This window comes from Bidens hawaiensis, unplaced genomic scaffold, assembly GCF_021521415.1.
Source record: "Bidens hawaiensis isolate Kalapana, Puna unplaced genomic scaffold, B.hawaiensis_p1.1 tig00060125_1, whole genome shotgun sequence".
In the NCBI taxonomy this organism is placed as follows: domain Eukaryota; kingdom Viridiplantae; phylum Streptophyta; class Magnoliopsida; order Asterales; family Asteraceae; genus Bidens; species Bidens hawaiensis.
In genome coordinates this window covers 1-20,870 of record NW_027500837.1, presented here as the reverse complement: position 1 = coordinate 20,870, position 20,870 = coordinate 1, and the positions used below count along the sequence as shown (strand labels likewise).

At 40.5% G+C, this 20,870-nt stretch overlaps 2 protein-coding genes across 2 annotated transcripts; one reads left to right on the top strand and one right to left on the bottom strand.

Annotated features, from left to right (window-relative positions):
• Positions 1 to 3,257: 3,257 nt before the first annotated feature.
• LOC143602925 (11S globulin seed storage protein Ana o 2.0101-like) lies at positions 3,258 to 6,596 on the top strand. The gene is made up of 4 exons (XM_077079885.1): positions 3,258 to 3,662; positions 4,575 to 4,831; positions 5,521 to 5,976; positions 6,047 to 6,596. Exons 1-4 carry the CDS (start codon positions 3,296 to 3,298, stop codon positions 6,464 to 6,466), a joined length of 1,500 nt encoding a protein of 499 aa, XP_076936000.1. The 5' UTR covers positions 3,258 to 3,295; the 3' UTR covers positions 6,467 to 6,596.
• A 2,348-nt stretch (positions 6,597 to 8,944) lies between these two features.
• On the bottom strand, positions 8,945 to 12,604 carry LOC143602928 (protein root UVB sensitive 2, chloroplastic-like). The gene is made up of 10 exons (XM_077079887.1): positions 12,542 to 12,604; positions 12,326 to 12,457; positions 11,357 to 11,445; positions 11,193 to 11,277; positions 11,051 to 11,110; positions 10,883 to 10,976; positions 10,707 to 10,804; positions 9,873 to 10,052; positions 9,682 to 9,804; positions 8,945 to 9,478 (listed from the first exon to the last, which is right to left on the bottom strand). The coding sequence occupies exons 1-10, from the start codon at positions 12,551 to 12,553 to the stop codon at positions 9,065 to 9,067; spliced, it is 1,287 nt and encodes a 428-aa protein (XP_076936002.1). The 5' UTR covers positions 12,554 to 12,604; the 3' UTR covers positions 8,945 to 9,064.
• Positions 12,605 to 20,870: the final 8,266 nt, after the last annotated feature.

Here is a 20,870-nt window from a genome sequence, read left to right as displayed (position 1 = left end):
TGGCCTCCTCCTATTGCTTCGCGCCACGTGTCCTTAGGACACCTGGTGCTTTTTCATTGATTATTCTCTGACCAAGGTATTTCACCTGACCCATGTGCAATCACGTGGTAGCACATGGGTTTTGCTGAGTTGTCCACCTTTCATTGGCAGCTGTCAACATCAGCATATTCTTTATTCCTTAAAGGATACCTTCTGGAAGGTTGTCTGATGAGCACAATCAGGGTTGTCCTTATCCTGATTTGGATAAGGACGAGGTTGATTATGTGCATGTGTGATATGCGTCTATCCTGAGGATGCGCGAGGTCTTCTCTTTATTCTCACGCGCAGATGTTTCATGCGCAAATGTTTCATGCGTGAGCATATGTGATATGCGCAACGCGCAGATGCGCCACGCGCAGATGTGATATGCGTGAGCATATATGATGCGTGAGCATATGTGATATGCGCCACGCGCAGATGTGATATGCGTGAGCATATATGGTGCGTGAGCATGTGATACGCGTGAGCATATGTGATATGCGTGAGCATATGTGATATGCGCCATGCGCATAGGTTTTGGCTTTGTGACTTCATGACATCTTGATTTCAAGCCTCTTGTCTATATCTTGTGGGTTGACCCGCCCCGCTCGATGTTAAGGCGGATGCATACCTCTTCAGTAAGAAAGATTTATAAAAAATAACTAGGTATGCATAACTTTGTTAAACTATGGAATTATTTGAAAACCAACGGGGCTTCACATTAATTAGTAACATATTATAAACCATTAAAGAAAGATTCATAAAAAAATAACTAGGTATGCGTAGCTTTGTTAAGCTATGGAATAAATTTTATTTTATTTTTTGAGCAGCAGTTGAAAATTACATGTAACCTAATTTTTATTCTTTTTAAATCTGGATGTTAACATGCATGAGTGATGATGTATTCCCTCCTAACCTAGTCCACACGTTTATTCAGTGTCATATCAACATTCACTTCATGTCTGGTTACATGGAAAGTTTAGAAAATGATCTCACGAGCAGCCCAAAACAGCATATGTGCAACAGAAAACTTGTTAGCTAAGCCCATCCTTGTCTATTAACGCCCATTGGCGTTAATCAGCATTCATTTCACGTCGGAGCTGCCTCCACATCCCCATACGGCTTCATTCGTCAGCCAATTACCTCCCGCGCACTTAAGTTAGCTTATCGCCCTTCCGGCTCGGTGTTTAACACCGCTAAAATAGAATTTGATCAAACGCTTGTATCATTGTATAACTAAATCAATGAAAAGGATTTAAAATAATTAAGGATCATTCCAATCTCCATGGCGTTTTTGGAGAACAGACGAGAAGTGGATAATTTAAAGCGGGCTTATGTGGAAATAAATGGATTGTTTAAAGTGGGTTTATTTGGGCTCATATTTCATGAGAAAATGGGCTACAGTTTAGGCTTTAAAACATATAATTAATTGTTACAATACTCTTTTGGTTCCTACAATTTACACCAAGAAATTTACTAGTTGTACCAAACTCGTCAGAGAAAACTACGCGTTGCGGGAAAAAAAAGATCCAAAAACATAGTTGGAATGTAACCAAAAGGTATCGAAACATGTTCGTTTCTTTGTTTTTTATTTATTATGTAACATTCAAACCTACACGTTGCAACGAATACCAAACAAATATAAAAAGCGTGCTTGGTTAATTGGTTAGATTAATATGCTAATTAATTAAAAAAAGAATAAAATAATTAAAAAAACAAGAAATATAATGTGTTCAATTAATTGGTTAGGTTTACACGCAAGTTAACTAAAAAAAATAAATCAAAAAGAAAACGATATAGAGCAGCAAAAGGATTGTAAGATGGAAACTACGTTTATTTTATTAACATTTATTTATAACTAAAATTGTTTTTATAGTATTTATTTTTTAAATTTAATAAATAATAAAATAAATAAATAAATAAAAGTTATATATTGATTTTAACGTAATCTACATGTATATAAATAAAGTATATTAAAGTCTTTTAATATAATAAAATATTAGTAATTGTATGCTCAGCAAAGGGTGGCTTCAAACGCCAAAGAAAACAAGGTACGCTAAATTTAAATGATAACTCATACATTTTTACACGTGTGTACAAGTGCCATCCCAAATGAACAAGCTACAAAAGATGAATGATGAAGTGTCAAAATGGATATTCTCATATACCTTTATGATTGTCATCTTCGTCCGTCAATGCCCACGTGTGACGGTGTGATGACGATTTTAGAAAATAAACAGCCGCAAATATAGTTTTTAAATTTTTTTTATTTTGTCAACTGATTTTCTTTTTCATGTGCCACTGCTCAATTGCTCATGCTAGTTTTTTTTTTCTCTTTTTTATGTTTAACTTTATTTGTAAGAAAAAAAATCATTAATTATTACTTTATTAGAGATAAAGGTCAATAAAATTCCTGACTTGCTTAACCACAAAAAAAGTCGCTAAGTGTTTGTCTCAAATACTTTGTTGATAAACAAACCTGTTGAATTAGATGACATAAATCATTGAATTGGAATAATATACTTAGGATGCAAAGCATTAATAGACAATCTCACAATTCAATTTCACACTCCGATCAATTTATCCACGTTCATCCCTACCTCCTTTATCTTTCAAGGCCTACACCAAGTCCCATTTTACCCATGGGATTTCCGGTCAACCCCCCCCCCCCCCCCCCCCCCCCCACAACCAAAAAAAAAAACCAATCTCATGAACTCTATAGTCTATTCTTTATCTTAACTGACATTAAGAATAAAGACATAATAAATACCAATAGAACCCAAAATCAAGGTGAGCAAGATCAATCTACCTCTAGTGGAAAACATTTTCCAACAATTGATAACCTCTATGATCTCCGGCAGATTAGTTCAACGTCTTTATTTTACTGCCATTCACATGAAGCGCTCAAATCATCGTCTTGTCACCTCTAAAAAAGCGCTCGCTTTGGGTACAACATTCGCTATATGTAGTCTAAAGCACACGACATAGCGCCTTGTGTCGCCTTGGTCCTATAGAGGACCTAGACACGTCTAGTAGGTGTGTGCTTTTCTAAACCACGTTTAATACTATACTTAAATGGTTGTCTACACACACCAAAAACTTAAGAAGTACTCCATATATTCTAGTCGAACACAAAATCCAAACAAGACACCCGGTGGCGGTGCCGCTCTTGATGTGCAAAACCAGAACCCCACTCAATATTTGAGGTGTTACCTAGTCATCCTTCCATGCCATGCAAGCTGCAACTTGTCTTAAATATCTCTGACACCACCACCCTATGTGTCCACCCTTCCACCTCTTTAAATACCACCATCACCAATTCACCATCACCTCACAACCCAACCAAACAACCAAGATGGCTAAACTCTTTGTTTCCTTAAGCTTCCTCCTCCTCATCCATGGCTGCCTTGCCTTCCAACGTCCCTTTACTTTCCAACAGCAAAACCAGTGCCAGTTTCAGCAAATCAATGCTCTTGTACCCGTTGAACGAGTCCAGTCTGAAGGCGGTTACACCGAGTTCTTTAACTCTCAGGAACAGCAGTTCCAGTGTGCCGGTGTAGAGGTCATCCGCCACCAGATTCGTCCACAGGGACTTCTTTTGCCGTCCTACACAAACTCCCCTATCCTCTTCTTCGTTGAACAAGGTACTTTTATTGCATGATCTCATGTATTGTGTTACTTAGAGCTCGTTCTATTGTGTTATTGGGTTATCTATACACACCGTCTAACATCTAATACCACACTACGTCAAACCACCCTCTTGAATGGAGGTGGTACGACCATTTTAACCAAAAACTTTTGAAGTATGACGTCTATGGTCAGAACGGCCGTTCAGATATTGCTTGATAGGCACTTTAACTAGTATTTTTCAAGTTTTCCTTTTGTGATTAAATGTTCATCTAAGTATTTTGTGGACAACCATTCCACTACTAGAAAAAGAGATGTTTTTCTACAACCGAATTATAGGAAATTTGTTAGAAAATTCAGTTTCAAACAGTTTTCCAACAAAAAGGTTGTTAGGAAAACACGTGCTTGAAAATCGTTTTCAACAACTTTTCTTACATAATTGCTACAAAAACATGTGGTTGTAAAGTTCTTACAACTTTTCCTACAAAAACTGTTCTGACTTAACATAATGTTTATTATATATATTGTAGCAAAGAGTAATTAAATCATATTTCCTCTGTTCTGGTCAAAGCGTAACACAAAGACAAAGCGTCTTAGCTTGAAAAACACAAAGTGAAATTATTGTTTTTATGCTTACCAAATGACAATAACTCTTGAAAATTGAGTTCATAAATATTGTTTACTAACGTTAATTAGTTGTGTGTGTTTAAGGGTAAATTTAAAAATTGGCTAAAAAATTTAAAAAATGAACATTTATAATAGGATGGACACCTTTAATGAGACAATGGATTTAATGAGACAATGGAGTAACATAATTATAATAAAGGGATTAACATAATTATAATGAGATCATAGTTATATAAGCCTTACGTATAAACTTTTAATTAATCAATATATTGATATTCTTATTTGTTGGTTGGGAAATATAGGAAGTGGTTTCCAAGGGGTGATGTTGTCTGGCTGCCCGGAGACATTCGAAGTACCTTCGGAACAATTCGAAGGACGGAAAGGTGGAAGCTCGTTCACCGATCGCCACCAGAAGATCGAACATTTCCAGCAAGGAGACGTGGTGGCCATCCCTACCGGAGCCGCACACTGGCTTTACAACGATGGACAGAACGATCTTGTTATCGTTGCTTTACTTGACACCACAAACAATGATAACCAGCTTGATTCAAACCACAGGGTAATTAGTCAATATAATAGCCTGCTTACATTACATCTAGTACTAGAAAGCTAACAAAATTTGCGCCCCTGTTTCGCGACCAAATCATGGTTGGACACTAAATTTGCGACTGTTAAGATTTTGGTCGCAAATCAGTCGCTACTTTTATGATTTTTTTTTTGCCACAATTTTCTAGTTTTTAGTACCTTTTTTTTTCCGGTAACAGTTGTCAGTTTTCTAGTATAGTGTTTTCTTTTATGTTACAATTTTCCAGTTTTCTAATACCATATTTTTTTTTTTCGGCTTCAATTGGTCAATTTTACGAGTATTCTAGTACTCATGGGCCATTTGATAACCTTTTAATGGTTATTAAAAAGGCTACGTCTTAACCATTCATAGCCTCGGAATGGTTAGAAGGTTCGTAGCTTTTGAATGGTTAAGAAGTAATCTTAAATCTGAATACTTAAAAGTCATGGTTGCCTCGTAATCATTGACTTAAAGCTATCTCTTAACCTTTAAACGCTTATGAACTAGAGGTTTTTTTGTTTTGTTTTTGCACTTACCATTATCTTTTTTTCAGTTTCAATTGTCCAGCTTTCTAGAGGGTTTTTTTTTTTTTTTTTTCGGTTGCAATTGTCCAGTTTTCTAGTACTGATATACTCTATCAGTATCACAGTTGTCTAGTTTTTAATTAATGTTTGCCGTTGTAGAGATTCTTCCTAGCCGGAAGCTCACAAGGAGAACAAATACAACAGGCACAACAAAGTTCATGGCAAAGACCAGCTCAACAAGGGCAATCACAACAAACCGGGTCCGATAACATATTCAAACCATTCCCAGTTGAAGTTATTGCAGCCGTGTTTAACGTAGATCAAGAGACGGCACAGTTGCTCAAGAGTGAGAATGACCAGAGGGGTCACATTGTCTTGGTGGAAGGAGGCATGAAAGTTATTCAGCCACCGTTCCACCCCGAAGAAAAATACTACGATGGTCTTAATGGTCTAGAAGAAACCATTTGCTCAATGAAGTTACGGATGAACATCAATGATCCTTCAAAAGCCGATTTCTACAACCCGCAAGCTGGTCAATGCACAAACCTTAACAGCTTCAAGTTCCCCATTCTTAAGGAACTTCAACTCAGCGTCGAACGTGGCGTCCTTAACAGGGTAAGAAAAGACTTCAAACTATAGTGTCACTATATGAATGAATGAATTAATGAAAAATATTGTTTTACAGTTCGCCATAGTGGCACCGTACTGGATACCAAACGCGCACAACATACTCTACGTGACAAACGGGGACATGAGGATCCAGATAGTCAATGACCAAGGCATGGAGGTGTTCAACGACCAAGTCTACGAACAACAACTAGTGGTGATCCCACAGGGTTTTGCGGTGGTGAAACAAGCGGGTGAACAAGGGTGCATGTGGATATCCTTCAGGACCAACGACAACTCGGTAGTAAACACCTTAGCTGGAAAGAACTCGGTCATGAGGGCGTTGCCGTTGGACGTCATAGCATATTCGTATCAGTTGTCGAGGGAAGACGCTCAAAAACTCAAGTACAATAGGCGGGAATCTGTGATGTTCGAGCACGGTCACACATCCTACCAAGAAGTTGTTCCCCCCTTTGTTGGAGGTGGCTGGAAGGCTTAAGGTTGTAGTTGGATGGTTGAGAGTACGTTTGTTATGAATAATAAATTAAGGTGTTGCAGTTTGTTAGTCAGTGTCGAGTTGTATGTAAAAGACTACGAGGCCTTGAATAACAATAATAAAAGAACCTACGACCCTTAGTTCGTTTGTTTGTATGTTAATTAACTTTAATTTATAGTGATGTTGCTTAATGCCACAAACAGTGGGGAATCCATAAAATTTAGCCAGTGGGTGCAAAAAAAGTTCAATCTAGAACTCGTTAATTCAAACTAAAACAGGTCAAACCAAAATGGGTCGGGTCAAAACGAAACGGGACGAGTACAAAATTACATTAAACAAACTACGTATAGAAATATAAACAATAAATTTCATTAAAGATAAAGAAAATACATATTACAGTTGACCACTACGTGATTCCATCTTTTGAAAACACTTAATTACAACTTCATTCGTAACACTTAAAAGTGCTTCTTTTTCAACACTACAAATTACACAAGCATTCAAAAAATCTTCATCAATTCGATTATGTAAATTGTCTTTATAATCTTCATTGCTGAAAAACATCTCTCGATCGTTGCGGTTGCAATAGGCTAAACTAAGGTTAGCTTTAATAATCGATAAATCAAATTAAAAGATATATGTTTCCTTGTTTCCACCATAACTCTAGCAAGATCCGCAATACCTTTCTGATTAGCAAATCTTTCATCTTTTCGCACACAATCAATGCACAAGCCAAGTTGAGATGCAAGAACAATTTTGTCCCCATTATCAAAATCATATGGATAAAACTCACACAATCTCATTAACTTTGATGCATTAAACTTGAAAAATTAATCATACGAATAGAAAGCCAACATGTTTTGAAGTAAATCTGTGTTAATCTCATTAAAGCAATCACTAAGTTCTTGAATTTCAATATCGAGCTGTTGAAACAATCAAAATTATAATAATGTTGATTGGTGATTGTGTATATTGTTATTGTTCATAACAAAATTAAATTTGGGCTTAAAATTTAAAAAGTTAAGTTTGGGGCACTAAAAAAATTATGAATGGGTCACTAAAATTTTTTTGGATGGGTCATTTGGATCTTTGGACCTAATATATTACAAATTTATGAAGGAAATTATGGACTTGAGTGGGTGCTAACGCTCCCCTGGCTAAACACTGGATCCGCCCCTGGCCACAAACGTTTAAATCCAAATTATCACAATTCTTTTAACCCAACCCAAGAGCAATACACGAGTTCAAAGAAATATAAACTGAATCAAAGGAACAACTAATTCGGACTATTTAAACAACGATATGATCAAACATACGAATGCAATCAAAACCACAAAAGAACTAGACAAGAATCATCAACTGTAGAAACCCTCATCAAATGAAGAAAAAACTGCGGGACCGCCGTAGGCCATCCGTCCTTGCATCATTCAGTGCTTTGTTTTGGGTTTCAGATTTTCTTAATTTTGGCTCCATTTATACGTTTTGGTTTTCATTTATGCGTTTCAATCTCCATTTATACGTTTTGTCCATCATTTATGCGTTTTGGCCTCCGTTCGTGGATTTCGGCTTCTGTTTATGCATTTTGGCATCATTTATGCTTTTGGCTTCCATTTCTACATTTTGGCCTCCGTTTATGCATTGTTGCCTCCATTATACATTTTGACTTCCATTTATGCATTACGGGGCGTCCATTTCTTCAATTTGGCCTCCATTTACACATTTTAGCTTCCATTTCTTCATTTTCTTTTACTTTTATTGGACTCTTTTTGATGCATTTTGGCCTCCAATTCTTCATTTTGGCCTCTATTTTTGTGTTTTGGCGTCAATTTATGCGTGTTGGCCTCCATTTATGTGTTTTGGCTTCCATTTATGCATTTTAGCTTTCATTGCTTCATTTTGGCTTTCAAATTTGGCTTTCATTTTTTACATTTTGGCCTCTTTTTATGCGTTTTGGCTTCTATCTCTTTATTTTAGTATCCATTTATGTATTGCCTAAAAGTTTTTCATTTTGACCTTCATTTATGCATTTTTAATCACACGTAACAATAGTGACTTCTCTCAAGTGCCCCAAAACCATATTCTTTTATTTTTAGCAAAGTTTTAATTATGCTTATAATTTGAAAGTATTTTATTATCCTTTTATACATAATCTTTTGAAAATATAAAATGTGAAAATCTTTTATTTGTGATGTACATGTCCCATGTTAATTGTTTATGAATCTCACATCCATATTTCATGGCCAAAAAAAAAGTTCATCTAAACATCAAATTAATATCGATATCATTAAAACCTTGAGATTTTTTTTATCCAAGAACTTGTGCATCTATAGTTTAATGAATGAAAGATAAGAGTTTTTTGTTAGGTATTTGACCAAGTAAGATCATCCGATTTTTAAAGAACATCACTAAAATACACTTAGAGCGAGAAGGCTCAACGGAGCTTTCTCCAGAGTCAAAAGACTTCGTTCTCTCCCCACCCACATGCTATGATCTATGATATAAGAGCCACTTGCTTTCAAACAAAATCCATACTTTCATTCAGCATTTCATCTAAAACATTCATATACATGAAAACCTAATTACAAAATAAATCAACAAATACTAGAAACCATAACGACTACCCGTTCCGTCTAGAAACCGATCGGTATGCCACCCTTTTGCACGTAGCTCAGACACCAATGTCGGCATTACCATATTCATCTTTTCATAAGCTTCTTCTAACACTTCAACCTCTCGGTTGGCGGCCAAAGAGGCATAAGCCGCCACCAACCACCCTCGTAACGCATCCTCACCGCTAGCGGTATGCTCCAACACCATATCTACTGATGTATTTCCAAAATTCAAAACAAATTTTTCATCTGGAAATATTTCTTTCAGTTGTCTAAGTTTTGAAGGCTTCATAACTTTGTGCAAATTTCTTCCCACTTTAACATTTCCCGCTCCTTTTATTACTCTTCCCGGAAATAAAAGGTCCTCTTTGAATCTTAGGTCTGCAGGACTTGATACCTTTCCTGTCTGAATTGTAACATAGAGTTAAATACCGAATGAGTCAAAACAGTTTGACCAACTATATATTAACATATTTATCCATTATTATGTATATAAAAATGCTTTGTTCGTCTTCGATTCTGAATAACATCTTAAGACATAGGAGTAATAACATTACATAGCAAAGATAATTAATATCATAAAAGTAACAAGAGAAAACGAAACATAACCTTCAAGAAATCTTCTATGATCATTGCAGTTCGTTGTGGATTTAACGTGTTAACAGGAGCCGATCTCATTTCTTCATACGTACTGTATATGTGTATTGCAGAAAGAAAAGATCCAACAACCATCTGCCAAATAGCAATAAAGTTTTCAAATACATATACCAATTTGTTTGCAAGATATTAATAATATATACCTTTCCTTGCATTGATGAACAAACCGTAGAAACTAACTGAATCCCGACACCTAATCCAACCACATTAAACACAGTAGAAATCGCCTCGCCTTTTGCATATAAATCACTAAGATTGCCCTCTTTCGCGAACGAAGAATAAATTGGCAATCTTGTTGCTCTTGCAGCAACAGTTGCCATCCCCTATCAAATTACAAAATCAAGATCTGTTATTGATGAAATAATTATCATGTAAACTTGGGTTTGTAAACGAACCGAATGAACACGAACAATGAACAAGGTTTTATTGTTTGTGTTCGTTCTTTATGAAAATGAGGGTGTTTTTTGTTGATAGTATATACGAATGAATCACAAACACGAACACGAACAGGGCATGTTCGTGTTTGTTTGTTTAACTTTAACAGGACAGAAAATCAAACTAAACGAATGGGGTTTTCTTGATCGTGTTCATTTGTTAAGAATATGAGTGTTCCCGTCTTCGTTTGTGTCTGTTTGTTAATAGTAAAAACAAGCAGTTCATGAACGTAAAAAACACATACGAACAAACGTAACTGAAAATAGATGAAATAACATAACTGGGCGAACACCATTAAAAGTAAACATGGATACCAATCTGTTGGGCCTTAAAAAGTAATAAAACTAGACTAAATTGTAAGGGGTTATATTTTATTAATACAAAACTAGACTAAATTGTAACGAACATAAACATCAAAATCAATATATAATTTTAAACGTAAAGGAACAACAAACATAAAAGAGCCAACGTTCATGAACATATATGAACGAGTGAGGCATGTGTTCATATCCGTTCGCTTAACTAAATAAACAAAAAATTACCTTTGCAAAGTTTCCAAGTCCAGCCATTTCAAGAAACAATTGAGGGCATAATGGGGAAAGGACTTCTAAACCGGTGCCAAAGTCATATAACACATCAGCTAAAAGTCAAAAGTACAATATTTCAGAGGAAATGTTAACAAAAAGCTTAAAAAATGTGTTTTTGGAACGATGCAAACCAAAAATCCTCCACCGTTTGGGTTCAGAATCCATTCTTGCACCTAAATTGCTACATGTTAGCTTTCCCACATGCTGCATACCATCTTTAAGTATCTATTTGAAAATTTAAACCAACAGTCAATTAAATAATTTTGGATTCATGATATCTGTTAGAAACTCATTCTTACCCAACTAACAGCAGTTGCTTGTGCTAGTGTGGGTCTCAATCCTGCAGCATATAACAATGACTGCAAAAGAAATATGATAAATCAATAAAAATATTTTATAATGAATGGAATTATGTTATAATATGAAGTATCAAAAGAAGACCTGAGTTGATAACACAGATAATGCTGCACTGGAAAGGTGTTGTAATGCTCTAAATTGTGTGTATCTGAGATACCCTTCATTAACACTGCACTAGATTGAGTTTCATAAGAAATGGTAGTTAAAAAGTTTAAATGACAACTTACAATTGGGGTTTATGAACTCACCTATATGGATAACCGGAAGGGAAGAAAGTATTGACAAAAGACTCGGAAACGTTGTGGATAATTGGTCTTGAATCATTAAGCACTTTCACCTAAAAAACAAATCCCCAATTAACTACGGCAAATCAAGAACAACCTCCAAAGAGCATTAACCGAACCGTCAACCAAAACTGAACTGAAAACCAACGAAACCAAACCAAAATTAACCAAAAATCGATTAACTGAAAATCAGTTATCGATTTTTGGTGTACCTTTGGTTAACCGAAATTAACAGAACCATTCATATTTTCAGATATATTTCAAGCTTTTATACATTCATTTCATGTATTTCATGCTTTAGTTATACTTACATTTAATGTACTTATACCTACATTTCATGTAATTATACCTCCATTTCACGTATTGATACCTACAATTCATGTAAATATACCTCCATTTCGAGCCGGGGGTCTCACCGGAAGCAGCATGTCTATCCCTATGGGGTAGAGGTAAGGCTGTCTACATCTTACCCTCCTCAGACCCTACCATAGCTTTGCTATTGGTGGGATATACTGAGTACGATGATGGTGATGAATCAGCAAAACTGAACCGAAATTAACCAATAATCGATTAATCAAATTAACCGTAAATCAGTTATCAGGGTGTACCCTCGGTTAACCAAAATTAACTAAACGAAACTTAACCATTTGTATTTTCATATATTTCTTAGCCTATACCTCCATTTCAAGTATTTATAAATCCATTTCATCTTATAATACCTGCATTTCATGTATTTATACCTCCATTTCTGGTGTTTTTAAGCAAAAATGTTAGCCCAAGTTTGGTTTTTGTAATAAACCGAAACTAAACTAAACGAATGAAACCGAAAACTAACCATATTATCCTAAACCCCATTGGTAAATAATAAAGTATTTGTTAAAACTTGTAATTGGCATTTCGTCGAACACCTAACAGGCATAAATAAATACTCACGGAGAGTTGGCCGTCAGGCTGAAACTGAAAGTGGCGAGACACGGTGTCGGATGTCTCAGTCCAAGAGACGACCATCGGGACTACTTCCGGCGACGTATCTCCGGCTTCTTTCTTCAGCAGGTTTATCTTTTCCTGTAATTAAAAGATATATGAATGAATTATGGGTTTAATAATAATAATAATTGAATAGAGAATTGGATTAATAAGTGAACAGACCAGTAAATTCATGGCTGGTACTGGATCAGATTTTGCCGCCGGTGAATTGGGATAGTGATAACGGTAGGATATTCCGGCGGTCTTTTGTTTTATACTTGCTTCAAGCTCTATCCTGGAGTTTTAAAGAGTGCTAATTTGGCCCCCTTTACTTACTAAATATACAATTTTTTATACTTCGGTTATGATATTTAGAGCACCCACAACATACACCGGAACCTGAGATCTGGTTCTATATGGAGGCAGGTAGGTTTGAGGAGACAAACGTGCTTGCGTCATGAAACTCAAGTCCATGAGCAAGGTTTGTGGCTGCAAACAAGAGTCAGACGAGCTATATACACAGTTTTAATATTTTTAATGGGTTTGTAAATTGTGGGGTTTGATGAAAGGTTTTTAAGCAAGGTTCGAAATAGGATGTGACATGTTAAAGTGAAGGTTTGTGAGTGTTAGCGTTGTAGTTGTTGAGTCATCGGGTGCTTTATGTGATTTGCATGAATCGCATGTATGCTCCCAACCGTTGTAACATTACATGTATGCTCCTCATTGTTTCTAAAACGTAATATGGGTGGTCCTTTAAATGAATAAATGTTAGTATTTGTAGTTAAGTGAGTATGAAATGACTTACCTCTCTATATTAGAAAGGGTTGGTGTTTTATTTATTGTTTTTTACTTAAATGTTGGCTCCGCTTATTTTATAATATTTCCTTTAATGTTTAATCACTTTTTTTAATAGTAACGGTTTGCATTCACTTGATAGAAAAATCTAACACCCATCCATTCTAAGGAGCGTTAATGATATTCGAAGCAATTGTGGAGCATACTTGAAATTTTAAAAAGGCGTAGAACATACTTGCAATTCGTGCAAACCACGTGGAAAATCTAAATAATTGAGAAAGAGATGTAGCGAGAAAGATAGAAATTTCAATAAGTATGTGTGTATTACAATGAGATGCAATAGAGCGTATTTCTCATTGCTTTTGTTGATGTTAAGGATGTTTATTTAGATGGTTTTCATGTTATTCGAGTTTTAAATTTTTGAAACTTACTACGAATTCTAAAATCATTTGATACACATACCATCAGCATTTGATCGTCATAATCTTCAAACAATCTTTACTAGTGAAGAAACGCTAACCGGACCCCGGACAGATTACTGGTAACCTGGGGGTTGGATAGCTGTTTCCCACGAGGGGTTAGACCCTTGGAAGATGGTTCTTCTGATAACCTGCAAAACAGACACCGTGAGCTCGTCACTGAGAAGGGGGGGTTCCTCCTTGTGACCACCCTCCGGCGTGAGAATCAGACTAGATTGCTCTTTAAATATAAAAGTATATTAAGAGATTGCTAGAGCAGATATCAGGTATATTATGATGATATAAGATAATGTAATGTTGTATGATAAGATGAGATGGTCATACCATTTGGGGTATTTATAGCCGAAGGTAGGTTTCCAAGGAGGTATGGCCGGCTGCTACAGTGTCCCTGTTCCACCAACAGTAGCCTACGCACGTGCCCTGCTGGTAGTTGGTGGGTAGGTAGCGGCTGATAGCGACCAGGCCTGCTGTACACTATTCCTGTTCCACCAACTGACGGCTACGCACGTGGTATGGCAGTAGTTGGTGAGTAGGCAGCGGCTAATAGTGATACAGTACAGGAGCATGCTGCTCGCCATACTGTATCAGTGAGCTGTCGTATCTCTGATCAGATCTTTCGCCCATACCTCGTCAGGTACAGTAAAAGATCCTTCAGTATACGGACTGGCTTATTTGGGCGGGAGTATTCCCCCTCCCGCCTCTGTGCGGGATTGCTCCCGGCTTGGCTCATTCCTTCAGGTGACACTGAATGATCGAGAGCTAAGTGCCTTGTGCGTGTAGCCATGCTGCGCGGGTGGCCTTCCCTAATGGCTTGTATCCGAGGCTGCGGGGACAGGCGGAGTCCTTCACCATTGGGAGGCATTTCCTGCGGGACCAGCTTGCGTACTGCGCGTAAGGACGTCACGTCTCTGAGCATGGTTGGTCCTGCGGATCCAGTTGGTCTCTGCGCAGACGTCCCTGTTTAAGGTGAGTCTTGCGGGTCCAACTGGGCTCTGCTGGGACCTACCTCTTCAAGTCCCCCCAGTCCAATGTTCTTCTCATGAGTGTTTAATAAAGTGAGGTGAACTTTTGGACTTGAGCAAAGGGTTTTGAAAAGGGTTTTGTAAGGTTTTCCATGGGGATTCTTTCGCGGAAGTCCTTGTCACTTGCAGAAACGCCCGAGTTTCCTGCTTGGTCTTTGGGTATGATGCGGGTAGGTCTGTAACCTCCTCGCAAGTCAGGAGCATTGAGTCCCAGTTGTATGTATTTTCCATGAGGTTTTGGGTAGTTTTGAACATAGTGATCAATTATGTTAAGACCACCAATTCCATCCTGGAGCTTCAAACAACGTAGTTCTCGACGTTCCCGCTATGCGGGGATGTTATTTCCGTTTCCGCAAGCATTGCCCAGAAGATCCTTCTTGGTTTCAATTCCCAGCGGAGCGCTAGGTATGTGAAGGGTTTTGCCTTAACACGTGTACCTGCGCTCGTCTTACGGTTACTTTACTTCCAAGGTATTCCTGGCGTCAATTCCCTGCGGGTGCTAGGTATGTGAAGGGTTTTGCCTTTACACTGTACCCGCACCCGTCTTATAGTTACTTGGTTGCCGAGGTACTTGGCTTCAATTCTCTGCGGGTGCTCGGTATGTGAAGGGTTTTGCCTTTACACTGTACCCGCATCCGTCTTACGGTTACTTGTTTGCCAAGGTTTATTTGGCTTCAATTCCCTGCGGGTGCTAGGTATGTGAAGGGTTTTGCCTTTACACGTACCCGCATCCGTCTTACGGTTACTTGATTGCCAAGGTTTATTTGGCTTCAATTCCCTGCGGGTGCTAGGTATGTGAAGGGTTTTGCCTTTACACTGTACCCGCATCCGTCTTACGGTTACTTGTTTGCCAAGGGGTAAAGGGGTATTTTCCCGCTTTTTAATATTTTCGAATTTTGATTTTGAAAATTCGAAGAGTTGGTGAAAAGATAACAGTCCAAACCTCTGAAACGTCGTGCGACGGTTTCTTCTGACTGTGTCATGGACGTGCAAGAAGTTATGGTGACGTGACAGAACATGGTCATTCCAGTCGCTTTTTCAGGCGCGTGGGCGCGATTTTTCGGGCGCGTGGCCGCGAAATTACTGGCATACCGTCCTTTCAACAGCTGTTGCCAGCTTGCTTTTTTGCCACGTGTCATAGTTTCATTGCACATTCGATTTCTCTCTCCTCCGCATTAATTTCACCGCATTAATTGCGATTACTATATAAAGGGGGAGAGGGTTACTTATAATTCACACTTTTCACTCTTCTCTTCATCTTTAAGGCGATTTCCGGCGAATACTCCTTTATTCAATCGAGCATTCTCTCGAAATCGTTCTCTTCTTTCTCTGCAAGATGTCTTCTCGTGATGCTGAAGCTATAGCTGACGACAGGGGTACTGCTGGCGAGTGCCAGTGTGCTCTGCCTGGGCGATCAGTACCGGTATGTTGTCAGGAAGTTCATGCTCGATCATCTCGAGCCTGAGTTTCCTGAATCCCACCCAGACCGTGTATGATGCCCCCAGAGTCAAGATCGGGGTTTATGCTGCATTTTTTGTCTATGGGAATCTTAGATTCCCCGTTGACAAAATTTGTTTACCGTGTCCTTGAGAGGCACGGTGTCATTTGACCGAGCTTGCACCCCATGGCGATCGCCAAGATTCGCCATTTTGAGTGGGTGTGCCGGATTTTGGGCATCGAGCCCCATGTGGACCGCCTGATGACCTTCTATACCTGGAGGTGCATCCAGGGGTGGTACACCCTGACGACCCGTATTAAGGGTCTGAAGATTTGCGACACCGAGCGCAGTCTTCGCGCGTGGAAGCAGGAATTCTTCTATATTTCTGCCCGCAGCCATCCCCCTTGCCATGAAGTTTAAAAAATGGCCAAGCGATACCGAGCCTTCACGCCCCCAACTACCAGGAGGCGGAATGGTTTTCGAAGATATCCCGGATCCAATCTCCGGTTTACCGGTTTGCGGAGTCCGGGATGGTCATGTTAGGGATGAGCCGGGTGTGGAAGGATGCGTCTCAGGTTCCCCATCCTTCTCGAATACGGTTTGAACTCTATTCCCTATGGTATGTCTTGTCTTTCTTTTTGATACGCGTTTGTCTTCTAACTGTTTATTCTTTCAGAGGGGAATGATTTGGAGTCGCTTCTGTACCCGCGGGAAACCGACGGTCCTGCGCGGATGGGTACTCGTGCTCTGGACGAGGGCGAGTTGCCCATCCTGGAGCAAACGGCGGATCGGTTTGTGGAGGTCTATCCGCTGGGCCACGAGATCCTGAGCCACCGGCGGCCAAGGTAAGGCGATATTCTTTCCTCAATCCCTCAATGCTGTTCCCCGCTGCTGGAATTCCTGACCCGTCTTCTTCTGAGGAATCCTCAGATGCTCCTCCGTTGGTGCGGAAGAAGAAGGCTGCTAGCGGCGTGAAGGGGAAGGAGAAGGCCTCCACAGCTGATCCAGTGGTTCTATCTGCCTCGGGAGTCAGATAGTGAAGAAGTGGCGGGGAAGCCCGGTGGTGAGAAGACCACTGCTCCGGAGTCTACGACCGTTACCCTCCGGAGAACCAACGAAGACAACGGTGACCGGTACCAAGAGGCCGGCTCCATCGGGTTCCTCCCCGCCCGTCCGTAACGTTCAGGGGTCAAGAAAACCCGTAAGTACAATCATAATGTCTTTGCAGATTTATTACTTCTTAAATTTATCTAACACTTTCTTCTTTGTGCAGGCGTGGATGTTGACGCATTCCGGGGTGAAGCGCAGAGGAGTACCCTTCCGCCAATGACGGTAGGCTTGGTCAGCCTACCTGAGGCGTCGACCCAGGTGACCGCGCCCTGCTTCCGCATGGTTCAGTTGCTCCTGAGCAGACTGTTCCAGCTGAGATGACGTCCCCAGCCGGCCGTGAGTGCGATTTTTACAGCATCCTTCACGGAGCCGGCGGTTACTGCTGCTGCTGAGGAGGCGGCGACCGCGGGCGGCGACCACAACGGCGACCACGGCGGCTGCCACCATGCCCGCGCCACCGCACCTATGGCCCGGACCATCAGGTACGCGCAGGGCTTCCCGCCGATCTTTGCCCCCTTCCCGTCTGCCTGACCTGTTGGATGGATTTCCTTTAGGTTCAGGTGATGGGTTTGGGCGGCTATCGGCCTGTCATTGACCCTACAGGTGCGTGGGGTTCCTTTCTTTTTCCCTTGTTTTTTATCATCTTTTCCTTACTGCCTTTGTTTCTTTTGCAGTGTCGGATTCCAATGAAGTGTATGTTCCGCGATGGAACATACGCCGAGGAACAACCCTTCGTACCCCTGTGGAGTGTGTGGACTGGGCTCGCCACGCTGCTCCTCATGGTGCGCTGGGGGAAGCCATGGCTAGCTACCAGGAGGGTAGGCTAACCAATGAGCTTCGGGTTCTCCAAGCCCGGATGCAGCCGCGCGTCGAGCTGCTTTGTCGTGAAAACGACAAGTTGAAAGCAGCTCGCGCCAAGGACGTATCTGAGGCGCGTGCTCTTCGGGAGGAGAACCAACAGCTGGCGGCAGCAGCTGCCGCCAGACAAGGAGAAGGCCTTCAAGGCCCTCGAGGTTGAAGTTCAGGGCGCGACTCGAGGCCCGCTCCAAGGCTGCCCAAGCTGTGAATGAACAGCTTCGGCTGGCCAGGGAGACTGCGCGAAATGCAACCGAGAGGGCTGCCAAGGCTGAAGCCGTTGCTGAGCCTTTGCGTGTGGAGAATGAGGAGCTCAAGGCCAAATTAGAGGCTCTCCAACGCGCTCATGATGCCTTGGCAATGGAAGATGCCAAGAAACTCCAGGAAAATCCTGGACCAGAGGGGGGTGCTTGACCACACCGAGCGGAAACTTAAGGGCGTCGAAGAGGCTGCCGCAAAGGAAGTTTTACTTGCCAACCTTAACAAGAGCGAAGCTGAACGCGCCCATAACGAAGCTCAAGCTGCCCTCCAATGGCTTCTTCGAGAAGCGTTGCCTCAGGTATGTTTAGTTTTATCTTCACGCTTTTCTTTTGTAAGAAAAGGTTCTAATACTTGTGTTTTTTCTTTGTAGGTTGTGCGGCGGGTCTTTTCAGAGACCTCTTACGATGATGCTATGACCGCAGCCCTCAACGCTTCTCATGAGGATGGGGAAAAGGCCGGCTTCCTGCTTGGTCTAGGGTTTGTTGAGAAAGGCGTCCCGCCTTCCAACTTCCCTTTGTTCGATGTGGATACCGAAGCCATTTATGACCAAGCATTGAATCAATACGCCGCCTTCCGCATCCAGTGGTGGAGAAGGTGGACGAAGTAGCTGCTGCTGATGATGGGTTAGCTGTCCTCAAAGCGTTCCTCGAACCACCCCGTTCTTCTGACGGAGCGGGTCCAAGTGGAAGCGGCCCTGAAGCTTGATCCTGAAGATCCCTTCCCATTGCTAAGATAGACTTGTATAGCTTTTTTTTTTTTTTTTCTTTTAGGCGGGTAGTTTACCCGGCCATTCTTGTAATATATTCTTGAAATATAATCTTTTTGCGTATAAGATTGTTATTTCCTTCTTTGGGTTCCTTGCTTTATAAACTTATGACTTGCATACTTAGTTTAAATTAGCAATTTTCCAAGTGTTTAGAATAAGAACCTTTGAACGTGGTTAATGGGTTAAAGTTTCGCTTCCTCCTTCGTGATTGTGCGGGTAGAATCGTCACTTGCACTTGGTAGGATGGCTAAACTTTAACCTTCATCTGACCTGCGTGTAGGTTTTCCTTTTCGAAATTTCTAAGGCATTAAGATAAGTTAACATTTTGAACGTGGTTGATAATAGGAAGTTTTGCTTCCTCTTTCGTGATTGTGCGGGTAGAACCGTCACTTGCACTTAGTAGGATGGCAAAACTTTACCCTTATCTGACCTGCGTGTAGGTTTTTCTCACCTTTTGAGGATAAGTTAACATTTGAACGTGGTTGATAACAGGAAGTCTTGCTTCCTCTTTCGTGATTGTGCGGGTAGAATCGTCACTTGCACTTGGTAGGATGGCTAAACTTTACCCTTATCTGACCTGCGTGTAGGTTTTTCTCACCTTTTGAGGATAAGTTAACCTTTGAACGTGGTTGATAACAGGAAGTCTTGCTTCCTCTTTCGTGATTGTCGCGGGTAGAACCGTCACTTGCACTTAGTAGGATGGCAAAACTTTACCCTTATCTGACCTGCGTGTAGGTTTTTCTCTCCTTTTGAGGATAAGTTAACCTTTGAACGTGGTTGATAATAGGTGTGAAGTTTTGCTTCCTCCTTCGTGATTGTGCGGGTAGAACCGTCACTTGCACTTAGTAGGATGGCAAAACTTTACCCATATCTGACCTGCGTGTAGGTTTTCCTCATCCTATGAGGATAAGTTAACCTTTGAACGTGGTTGATAATAGGTGTGAAGTTTTGCTTCCTCTTTCGTGATTGTGCGGGTAGAACCGTCACTTGCACTTAGTAGGATGGCAAAACTTTACCCATATCTGACCTGCGTGTAGGTTTTCCTTATCCTTTTTAAGAATTTTGTTTTGAACCGTTCGACGCGCGGTTGTGTCGATAGGTTAGTGTTCGGTTTCCTTTCATGATTCATGCGGATAAGACTGGCACTTTCATTTAATATGATAATTGAACTCTTCCCCTTCAACTGGCCTGCGTGAAAGTTTGTCAAGTTATTGGGTTCGTGCGGGTAGGACCGCCTTCCCACGCACGACTTCACGTAATGTGAACGCCGTCACGAGTGTTGCATAGTTTAACCGTTCGACGCGCGGTTGTTGATTGGTTATTATTCAGTTTCCTTTAATGATTCTATGCGGATAGACCGGCACTTTCATTTTGGGTGCTGAACTTTTTCCCAAACTGACCTGCGTGAAGGTTTGTCACGTTATTGGGTTCGGTGCGGGTAGGACCGCCTTCCATGCAATGACTTCACGTAATTATGCGGTGAAAACCGGCATATTAGTGTTCAGAAAAGTATGAATGTAAAATCATCAGCTTCGATGTTCTTAAAGAGAATCATTTCCATTAGAAGTGGCTCTTGGCCTTTTCTTTACAAATTGGAATTGATTTACATGCAGACTGTGTAAATGAGCTCCCTTCCATGTTGGGATGGGAGTGCCATCGAGCCGATACGCACCTGGTTCGGGATCTCGTTCTTTACGCAGCATGTAGTCTCGATTTTGAAGCTGGAATTGATTCGTGTCTTCCCCAGCTGAGGTTCTATACGCACCCCGCCTGCTCAGCCTTTATT

Coding starts and splice junctions, on each gene's coding strand:
- LOC143602925 (XM_077079885.1), top strand. CDS start 3,296: ATGTGTCCACCCTTCCACCTCTTTAAATACCACCATCACCAATTCACC. Junction 3,663..4,574: donor CCTCTTCTTCGTTGAACAAG/GTACTTTTATTG, acceptor TGGGAAATATAG/GAAGTGGTTTCCAAGGGGTG. Junction 4,832..5,520: donor AGCTTGATTCAAACCACAGG/GTAATTAGTCAA, acceptor TTGCCGTTGTAG/AGATTCTTCCTAGCCGGAAG.
- LOC143602928 (XM_077079887.1), bottom strand. Junction 10,805..10,882: donor CAAACGGTGGAGGATTTTTG/GTTTGCATCGTT, acceptor TTTGACTTTTAG/CTGATGTGTTATATGACTTT. Junction 9,479..9,681: donor TCATAGAAGATTTCTTGAAG/GTTATGTTTCGT, acceptor GTTACAATTCAG/ACAGGAAAGGTATCAAGTCC.